This window comes from Sinocyclocheilus rhinocerous, unplaced genomic scaffold, assembly GCF_001515625.1.
Source record: "Sinocyclocheilus rhinocerous isolate Xijiao unplaced genomic scaffold, SAMN03320098_v1.1 scaffold1710, whole genome shotgun sequence".
Classification (NCBI taxonomy): Eukaryota; Metazoa; Chordata; class Actinopteri; order Cypriniformes; family Cyprinidae; genus Sinocyclocheilus; species Sinocyclocheilus rhinocerous.
Genome location: NW_015650690.1, coordinates 565816 through 576401, shown reverse-complemented (window position 1 = coordinate 576401; position 10586 = coordinate 565816). Strand labels below are relative to the sequence as shown.

Sequence of the window (10586 nt, the reverse complement as noted above, 5' to 3'; positions counted from 1 at the left end):
AAAATATATTTAAAAACATTATATATATATATATATAATAAGAAAAAACATTTTTATTTACATGTAATAAAAAAATTTTATTAAAATTTTTATATGTATAATACTAAATATAATATTTAATAATAAAATTTTTATTTTATATATAATATAATAATATGGATACACACAAACACACACACACAAATACAACACATTTTTGAATATATAAGAAAAACTAATTTTATGTACATATAAGTGAATATTTGTGTGTGTGTGTGTGTGTGTGTGTATTACAGTATGTAGAATTTTATTTTGTGTGAATGAAAATATTTGTTTTGTTGTTTCCTTAATTTCAGTGAAGTTTGCAAGTGTCTAACAAACGTGTGGGAAAATGTTTGGAAGTAATAGATTTTCATTCCATGAATGTTTGTTCCTAGACCATGTTATAGTGTGATTACATGAGTAATGTGGAATTTCTTGCTCAATAGCAAATATGTACTTAGGCATTTGTCTTTCGTGGAATGTTTTAACTAATTATTATTATTCCCATGAGAAAAAAACCCTGGAAATTTCATATTAAAATTGGCATGTTAAAATTCTGATTTCGAATATAGTATATATAATATACGTGTGAGCTTTTGTCCAAGACATGCTGCATCATCACTCCATTATTTGTTGTAATTTTCCATATTTCGTACAAAAAAGCAGCCTGTAAATGAAACCGATGCAACCTTAGTAGGCAAATCTATTACCGTTATCTATGGGTGCCAAGTCAGCAATATTACATGTTTATAGTATACGGGTAAAAACACTGTTATTCTTTTTATTTTACAGGCCACGATTTTGCATTTTACAGAAGAAACTGAACCGAAGGACAGTGGAAAGACATGCATGAAGACGATCATTTGGTATAACACCACACTAGGTAGAGCTAGAGACTTCACCATTAGCAGTTGCCCATTTAAAAAAATGCCTTCAGCCAAACTGCATACGGCACACTGCCAGTCTCCTTGCCATCCCGCCAGTTCCCAGCATGCACTGACTTAAAAACTTGCCAATCCTACCGAGAAGCATCTTCCCGAAAGCCGGCGACCTCGGGTTTCTATTTGTTTTGTGCTGTAACCTACTGTTGTATACGGGTAAAAACATTGTTATTCTTTTTATTTTACAGGCCACGATTTTGCATTTTACAGAAGAAAGGAGAGGATGACTGAACCGAAGGACAGTGGAAAGACATGCATGAAGACGATCATTTGGTATAACACCACACTAGGTAGAGCTAGAGACTTCACCATTAGCAGTTGCCCATTTAAAAAAATGCCTTCAGCCAAACTGCATACGGCACACTGCCAGTCTCCTTGCCATCCCGCCAGTTCCCAGCATGCACTGACTTAAAAACTTGCCAATCCTACCGAGAAGCATCTTCCCGAAAGCCGGCGACCTCGGGTTTCTATTTGTTTTGTGCTGTAACCTACTGTTGTTATAGTTTCTATGTTCACTTTCCTTTTAATTGGTGAGCGTGTGTGTGTGGCTGTGGTTTGTTGTGGTGAGATTGCATTGATTGTGAGTATGTGCTCAGTGTGCAAGTGTCAGGGTGCAGCAGGCTGAAGGTAATTATTGAGGCCTTTTCTAAGAACTCCCCCTCCCAGTCCTGCGCTAGTCTCTCCCTGGAAGTAATGTGCTCATTCTGCGAAACAGCTGGCCCATTGCCGCTAGCTCGCTTGCTCAGCTAACCCACAACGACAGACCGACAACCCGACATGCTCCGCTACCGCAGTGTGTACAAGTATACACCAATTCTGTCTGTTCTAGTCTGCTAATGAGTGAAACACAATTTTACACACACTGCCTCTTTTCTCTGTTTCTGTAATGTGTATTAGAACACAGAGTCTAATAAATAAATAAGTAAATAAAATGTATTTATTTATTGTTCTTGTAGACATGCAATGCTATAATAAAAATATTTTTAATACCTTTGTTTTATGCTTCTAAATTAATATTTGCATCTATAGCAACAGTTTAGACTGGAATCTTGATTAGATAATTAAATAAGAACCTTTTCCAGAGCAACTGTTAAAATAGATCTCATTGATTACCTTTTAATACTATTTCACATATATTTTTTGCATATAAAAGTGATTTACATATTTACGTCACCAGCAAATTTATGTAAGCTTGCGCAGCACTGAGATCGAGTTTCAGAAAAAGCTCTGCCTCTGGTTTCTGGGAAATTCTAATCACGGTGCACAGTAAGAATGATTCACTATGAGGAAAATAGGATGAAGAAACACTGTTTCTATGTTCCTGTATACATCTTTCATTTTTCATTATTAATATTCTGTTGTGCTTGTTCATCCCACAGCTTTCTTTTCAATACATTCATTTCAGCACACATAAAAAAAGGAGGCATTTCAAATCGCTAAAGCTTGATGGTACAATATATTGATTTAAATATTTCTTACTGGCTTATATTTCTAAAATGCAAATGGAAAATATTTTTAAAATCCCTTGTTAAATCTATAAATTAAAACATCAAAAATTATAGGCGTTTCAAATTGCAAAAAAAAAAAGTGCTACAACATTTTAAAATAATTGAGCAATTCTTATATTCACGAAATAGAAAGTATTTTTAAAATCCCATTTTGTTATTAAATGTATAAAATATCCCTTTTCAATTAACTGTGATCTTTCCTGGACATCAGCTGTAAAACAATTATGGCCTTGCTCAGAATAATCTTGTATAACACACATTTTGTCCTGAGATGATTAATTAAATTGCAAAGCAATTTCATGCACATTTGTTCATCTAATAATCCTATTATTCTGAGATTACAATTTTGAATGACCTTGTTTGATAGTCTTACTGGAAGGCCAGTACGTAGAAGAGATCGGAGTCTGATTGTTTGATTCTCTGCAGCACTTCTGCATTCTGGAGGTTTCATTCTGCGAAAAAAAAAAAGGTTTTCTTTTTCTAGTTACTCAGCATCTGCCCTCATCATTTTTTCCCATGCATGCATTTTACATAATTACACTCTTCAGTAAATAATTCTTAGAATTATTTTCAGAAATGGCAAAAGACACCAATTTAATGATAAAATACTGGATAAACCATTATGACTTCAAGTAAATTTGATTGTCACTTTTATTACAAAATTAAGGATTGTTCATCCATAAATACATACAAACTCCACATTGTGGGCATAGAAAAAATGTAAATCTCGATTAAAATAGTAAAAAAAACTAAAACATTTCACTGCATTTCACTTTCGAAGAAAGAAACAATTCCAGTCAAGGCAGCGCAGTGACTAAGCTGGCCTTTATAGAGTGCTGAAGACCAAGCTACGTGTGTGCTTCTCGTGAGCTCAGAGTTTCAGACAAGCTGCGTGTTCTCATTTCGAACTGTTCCTAAAGGGGTCACATGACCTGTACAAAAGTTTCATGAACATTAAAATCATCTCAGACCCCAAGCCTGTGGTTTAACCTCTCACACTTTTAACAGTATGACACAAAGGTTGAGTCACTTGCTTCTTCATGAGTCAATTTCTGGACATGGCTTGACTCGGTCCCACTTGGGGTATATCTATCTATCGATGAAGATAGACTTGCTGACCATCAAAAACTTGCTCCAGAAACAAGAGTCACTCTTCAAGTGGTTAACACTGGTTTTTGAACCAAACCTCTGATTGGGGCTGTGCATTTAACTTGCCGCCTTCAAAACATCAGCATCCAGCTCGTGATTGGCCGTGGTGTGCATTTCCATGGCGATGTCAGAGCTGGAAAGGGTAATCCTGAAGATACTGCAGTAATGGTCTCGGTAGAGGCAGGCTCTCTGTGCAAGTGGTGCGTTTGTTGATTACCAGGCGAGTGAGATGTTGCAAAGAAGGAAAGGCTTGAGGACGATGCATCGGCCGTTTGAGTTTTAGCAACACCGCACATTCCTTGGGGGCCGGCGAAGTTACATGATCCGACTCCTCAGTCTTTTCCTCCTCCCCTTTGTTCCTGGAGCCCACGTAGTGCTGCACGAGGCTGGGGACGTCTGGGAAGGACTGCAGGCGTGATCTGGCCGGGGAACTGGAGTCCAGACGGAAACGTCCGAGACTGTACTCGATGCGAACGTTCGTGGGCCCGCGACCAGTTTTAACAGACAGTGTCAACATATAGAGAGGGTGGCTGCTGTCCCGTATCAGGAAAGTACCCTCCGAGGCCCCCTGTAGGACAGAGTGGGCCTCACTGGCAGAGATGGCACCCCAGTACCAACCTGGAAAAAATGGGAGGGATTATTAATATGAGTTGTTATTGGAGACTTTATATGAAAAATAGGGATGAAAATTGAAGTAAAAAAAAAAATCACAAGAGGTCATTCGACAAAACAGGTGCCTTTAGAGGCCTTTAAAAATTATCCATTTTTTAGCATGTCCCCACCCCGGTTTCCAAATTCTCATGTATTTTAGTTAAAAAAAAGAAATTAAGCTAAAAAGTACCTTACTGAAAGACACATATTATATCCCTAAATAAAAAGTAATAATTTACCTTTTAATTATAGCTTAACACTTGATTAAACAATTTACTAAAAAACCATAAAGAAAAAGGCATGTTTTATAGAATGACCCTTGATTTATGGATTTATGAATGAATGAATGAATGCATATATGAATCCTAATAATAATAATAATAATAGTTGTTGTTGTTATTATTATTATAGATGTAACATTTTAAATTTGTATTCTACCTGAGGCATCCAGATAGGAGAAATTATTGGAGATAGATCTGAAATCTTTGCTAGGGTCCCATAAGGTAACGGTTGCATGGATGCAGCGAGGAGAGGAGAAAGTCACCACCGGAAACCTGACCATTGGATCGGCGGTATCTTGCAAATGAGCTGGCCTGGAAAAAAAAATAATGAAATAATTTTTAAGTATTTAAAAGGTTGCAATCATCTTAAAAAGAAAACTTATTAAAACATGATGGCATATGTGACTTTTTTTTTTTTGTCTTAGCAGTAGCACCAAACACTATCTGTTCAAATATGCACAGAAATACACATTTAGAAGAAATTGCTTACTCAGCTTTTTCACTTAGTTAAACTTCATGTTAATTCTTAACCAGTTCACAGATGCATAATGAATAATTGTTTGTTGAATGTGTTTTTTTCCCTGTTACCTTATATGTTATTAATGCCACATATTATATTTTATGTTAATACACATATTAATATAAAGAAAATCGAGATCAATCATTAGGCTGAATTACTGCGGAAAGATAATAACCTGCCTGATGTGTTTCACTGTTCCAAAAAATACTTTTTAACAATAAACAAACTACATATTTATATTTACTTTTTTACTTTAAAAAGTATTATCGTTATTATTATTACTAGTAGTAATTTAGAAGTCCATTTGTCTTTCACACAATGCTTAGCTTCATCAACAAGAATGTGTGGTATTTCGTTAATGAACTATTAGATAGTATTGTTGTTATCGCTGTATTTTGTTGTGATAATTTAATAAATATGGGTCACCAAAACTCACCCTTGGACGCACAGAATCATTGTGAAGATGTCTGGTTTGATATCTGCCGGATTCCTTAAAGTTTCTTTGTTCCTGAGGTTTTCACTCGGACTTTCAAAAATAATCTGGTCTTCTTGAGCGATGGCAAACAGCTCAGAGATATTTCTCGAGCATAGGAAGGTTGTCGAACAGCGTCAGGACTCTGTCGCCGACTGTCAAATAAGTGCGCGACTTGTCTGCGGTTTGTTTAACAAACTACGCGAGTTGATAACACGGACATGGTTCTCAAAAACGAGCGGTGTTTCTGTTTAGGTCGTGCCGTAAAACTGAACAAGAAGCGGAACACTGCAGGGTTTGGCTTGTTCACTTCGTCTGACTTCCCAGAATTGGTTTTCTGAGAATCCCCCCGTGGTTAGCGCCTTTGACGCCATCGGCAGCACAGCTCTGTGAAACCCACAGAATCAATCCCCTCTTCTGTCATTCAAGCATACAGCAGTCTCGTGAGTAATGAACTAGCACTGGAATGGTCTTTGAATGACTCATTTGGGAGTTTTATTATGGTGATGGTCGGTAATTGCTTCCTGATGTTTGTGATTGACGTTCGAGAATGAAAACGGCGTTTCTCGTGAATCCGCGCGTCTAGCGTTCCAAGAACTTTCCAGGAAAACTGAGCGCCTGCCCTGCGTTAAGCCAATCAGGTCCCTCCGCTTCGTCGAGGCCCCGCCTCCCTCTAACTGTCATCGAATTAACCATTTGTTTACTGCTGAAATCAGTTTCTGAATAAAGACAAATCCTCTTGGGACCCAGAAAATCTTTTCTCGTAAATTTTAAATTTAAACAATTGATTAGGTCCTTACATTGAAAGATTGTTGTATTTCGTGCACATTATATGCATTTTGACGCTTTAATCATGCCTATACGTTTTATTTAGTGTTTCTGACGGAGAGTTTATTCTAAACCCGTGTTTTTACTGCCATCTAGAGGCGTTTAGGTGTATCCAACATACAGATTAGCAGGAATGCCCTTTTTGCTTCTTTGATTTTACCTTGTACTTTATGAATACATCTTGATTTACCAAATAATAATGACCACCAAAGTGAATGTTGTTTTTATTTATGCAACAGTATGTTCATAAACAATACAAGAGAGGGCTGTAGATTTTCATTTACTAATAATTAGTTTATTTTTATTAAGATCATGTTGTAAATGACCTGTCAACCTAGTCATTGACCAGCCAACAAACATAAAAACAAAATGGGGGGGGACGAAGACGAAAGAAAAGAAAAGAAAAGAAAAGAAAAGAAAGATCAATGTCAATGTCGTCCAGGAGAACCATAATACCCATAAATAAAATACATGAAACCAAGTAAAATGTGTTTTTGTTTTGATACAACTCTACACTTTATTTTTGCTGACAATTAATCATTTTAAATATTTCACTTGTTAGTTGCTGAATTATTCACTCAATGCTGGAAAAATGTTGATATTTGACATACAAAAATGTTTTATTTGGAATTGTTCTGATTAATAACAGAAGTTTGTACACAAAACTGTGTTTGACAGTGAATACTGTGGACCATGATGTAAGTCAATGACTGAAGATATGAGACATGTTTTTTTTTTTTTAATTTGAGAAACCCAACTGTAACTATAAAACATAAAAATTGTAATGTCATATTTTTAAAAATATGAATCCTGAAATGAATCTGAATCACATGTCTAAACCTGAACCTTTTACCATATCCGATTCTTGCTACATATCTGTTACTTAACCAACTGACTAGCTCTCACGTAGCCAAGTATAACATTCTGTCTGCGTGTCACATTTGGCTCTGGTGTGAATGTGTATGTATGAGTGTATCTTCTTCTATGAAATGGCTGTAGGTTCTGTAGGACCTGAGACTGCTTCAGTTTTAAAAAAAGCTTCTTGGATAAAACTTATTCTCTGTTTTTAAAAAACACATTTAATGTATGAGTGATCTATCATGTTTCACAATCAACACTTTTAATATGCTTAAAATGATATTGAGTTTTGAGTGCGTATGTATGTATGAGATTATGTAACAAAAATATGCTCAGAAAATGTACAGATAAAATGAATTCCTGAGTTTTTCCTCTTAAATATATGCACATTAACACACCAAATGAATAAACACCTAATAACATTAAGTAAAAAGTAATACAAGCCAAAGAAAGTAAAAACAAAACAGCATTTTTGAATTAACAACAACTGAGCACAGTATTCCAATTTTTCCTTCACACCCTCTGCAGGATGAACAATTTACCCTGCAAACAGGCATAAAAAGGGAACATTTAGGGTACAACTAAAGTTCATTTCTCTCTTCTTCTTGCTTTCTGTCCTTCCTAGCTGTTGCCACCGTTCTCTTCACCTCCCTTGATTAGACGTTTGTTTCCCCTCTTCCCAGCAGGGCCACGAGGTTTGGCGAATGCTTGCTTGTGGGCATGCTGCTTAGGATGGACCTCATCATACAGATACTCCTCTGTCAGCTCCTCTCCACTATCTATCTCCAACTAAAATGAACAAGGACACATTTACAAACACAAAGATTTAGAAAAATCTGTTTGGTCAGCTTTGTATTGCATAGAATATATAAGTATATAACTGCATATAAAGTGTCTCCTATTCATTAAAGTCAACATGAAAAGACATTTATAATGCAGTTCATTCCATATTGTGGCATATTTCTGAATGGAACAAGATATTGAGTGAAAATACACACATAAATACAATGAATATAATAAAAATCCTCTGCAATGAATGGGTGCCATCAGAACGATAGCCGAAACAGATAAAAACATCACAATAATCCACAAGACTCCAGTCCATCACTTAACATCGTGTGAAGCTGCATGCTTATTGTAAACACATCCATCATTAAGACATTTTAATCTTCAAACCACTGCTTCTGGATAAAATATGCTTTCTGCAGTGAAAAGGCAATTCTCTCTGAATCAGGAGCGAAATATGCACAGATCAATTGTTCCAAAAACAGTTCTAAATGGATATGTCAGTGGATTTTGATGTGAGGAACAAAAAAGGGGATGGACTTTTTTCACTAGAAAAGCATTATTATGGATTATAGATATTTTGGCCAGAAGCAAAGGTTTGAAGTTAAAAACATCTTGATGAATTTGTTTCTTTAAAAATGCAACTTTTCACTTCACAAGACATTAACTGATAGACTGGAGTCGTGTGGATTATTGTGATGTTTTTATCAGCTGTTTGAACTCTCATTCTGACGGCACCCATTCACTGCAGAGGATCCATTTGAGTGAGGCAAGTGATATAATGCTCAATTTCTCAAAATCTGTTCAGATACTCATCTGGATCTTGATTGGCTTGGTTGGAGTAAATAGGGATGCGTTTAATTTCACACTGACTTTTAATGAAGTTCTGGGCTTGTAACTCTCATGCTGGGAAAAATACGAGTCACAAAATTTGTTTTTACCTTTTTAGCCACTTCTAGATGGAAGTCCCTCTCTACTTCTTCCAAAAGTCGACTCTTACAGCTGGAATACAGCATCCTTTCCTTGATGCTGCAGCTGTATCCTGGCATGGAGTATATGAATACTATGGAGAGTGATAGAGGAGGACATGAATAGTTTGCATAACTGTAATACATAACTGTACTCAATGAGATATGTATAAGGAATTGAGTGACTAACCCACAGACTCGAGGTAGTCTCCCTCATGTGAATGTTTGAAGAGGAAGAAGTGGTATCTGGGTGTATCAAGGGGGATCCGGCAGGGTAGGTCACGGAGTTCTGTTGGGCTGGTGTGCACGAGTTCAATTGTCTCCTTCTCTGTATCTAGCTTCTATATATAGAAAACAAAAATTTTACAATTTCTAGCCAGTTTGGTAAGAAAGTATCTGGTAAGAACATATAAATGTGTGTGTCTGTGTCATACTAGTTGAATGTAGTTGATGCGTCTCTCTGCGAGCTGCTGTAGAGCACGTTTAGCCTCGGCCTGTAACGGGAAGGCAAGACCCTGTAGAGTCTGATGTTTGGGGTCCACACTGATCTCAGTTTTCACCTACAGACAAAGACACAACCAGTTCGTTACCAATTCCACCACTGTACATTACGACCAAAACAGTTCCTGTCATTCTATTAAAAACATTTTCCCAAACAATTCCAATGAGCTACCCTGGTCATGGAAGATTTATTATATGCCAGTTCTGTTGTTTGGATAAATTTGTTTATGCAGGTGAGAGATAAGAGTGGATAAGAGTGGAAGGAAAAGCAAAGTGTTAATATGCTGGATGAGTGTAGATGAGCATGGCCATATGGGTGGATCACATGAAACCTATTAAGAGCATGTCCACTCCATATTTGACTCCAAAACCATAAAACCATATATATATGTAAAGACAAAAAAAGAATATATATATATATATATATAATCCTTATTTATATTTATATACATATAATTTCTCTGTCCTCACTGTATTTTGAAATCAAGAGGATTCAAAAGTCTTTGTGAATTGATTGACGTATATGAGGTTTGTCCTTAAAGTTGGAAGTACGCTGTAGTGTACGCAGCACACAATTAGCACACATACACACAATACTATTTTTATATTAAACTAACGACAGTGCTCACCTGCTTAACTCTGCCCTGCATCACAAAGATTGAACACAGAACGTATTAAAACAAAGAGCTGAATTAATTCAGGGATGTTTACTATAATTATGCTTTTTTTAAATGGATGTCTACAGTCTTTTCTCACCTCTGTGATTTTGATTCGCTGTAGCTCTTGTTCAGCTGCTGTCAGAGGTGCTGGTTCAGAACATGAAGTCACGTGTCTCAGGTACCCCTGAAGACAAACGTCCTCCTGGTGATGGTGAAAAAAGACAAAAAGCTTTATTTTATGTGCACTTTTGATGTTAATTTGGCAATTATTTCAATTCGTCAGAAATAAAACACTTTTTATTTATTTATTTATTTATATAATATTTATTATATTATTATTTTTATATTAATATGTGACCCTGGACCACAAAACCAGTCTTAAGTCGCTTGGGTATATTTTTAGCAATAGCCAAAAAAAAACATTGTATGGGTCTGATCGATTT

General features: G+C 36.1%; 3 protein-coding genes across 3 annotated transcripts in view; 1 reads left to right on the top strand and 2 right to left on the bottom strand.

Moving 5' to 3' along the window:
• The window catches only part of LOC107712066 (hemK methyltransferase family member 1-like), a 9161-nt gene extending 7208 nt beyond the window's left edge, over nt 1-1953 (top strand). The window contains 1 exon segment of the mRNA XM_016517190.1: nt 1151-1953. Within this exon segment, the coding sequence (XP_016372676.1) occupies nt 1151-1193 (43 nt within the window). The 3' untranslated portion in view covers nt 1194-1953.
• A 1139-nt stretch (nt 1954-3092) lies between these two features.
• On the bottom strand, nt 3093-6147 carry LOC107712118 (cytokine-inducible SH2-containing protein-like). Its single transcript, XM_016517258.1, has 3 exons — nt 5508-6147; nt 4709-4863; nt 3093-4237 (listed from the first exon to the last, which is right to left on the bottom strand). Exons 1-3 carry the CDS (start codon nt 5525-5527, stop codon nt 3747-3749), a joined length of 666 nt encoding a protein of 221 aa, XP_016372744.1. The 5' UTR covers nt 5528-6147; the 3' UTR covers nt 3093-3746.
• A 1008-nt stretch (nt 6148-7155) lies between these two features.
• Nucleotides 7156-10586, bottom strand: part of LOC107712117 (twinfilin-2-like) — a 20333-nt gene continuing 16902 nt past the window's right edge. Inside the window, exons 11-16 of the mRNA XM_016517257.1 lie at nt 10241-10345; nt 10114-10128; nt 9418-9543; nt 9174-9324; nt 8957-9078; nt 7156-8018 (exon numbers count right to left, since the gene is read on the bottom strand). Coding sequence (XP_016372743.1) covers nt 7851-8018; nt 8957-9078; nt 9174-9324; nt 9418-9543; nt 10114-10128; nt 10241-10345 — 687 coding nt within the window. The 3' untranslated portion in view covers nt 7156-7850. The remainder of the gene's footprint in view (nt 8019-8956; nt 9079-9173; nt 9325-9417; nt 9544-10113; nt 10129-10240; nt 10346-10586) is intronic.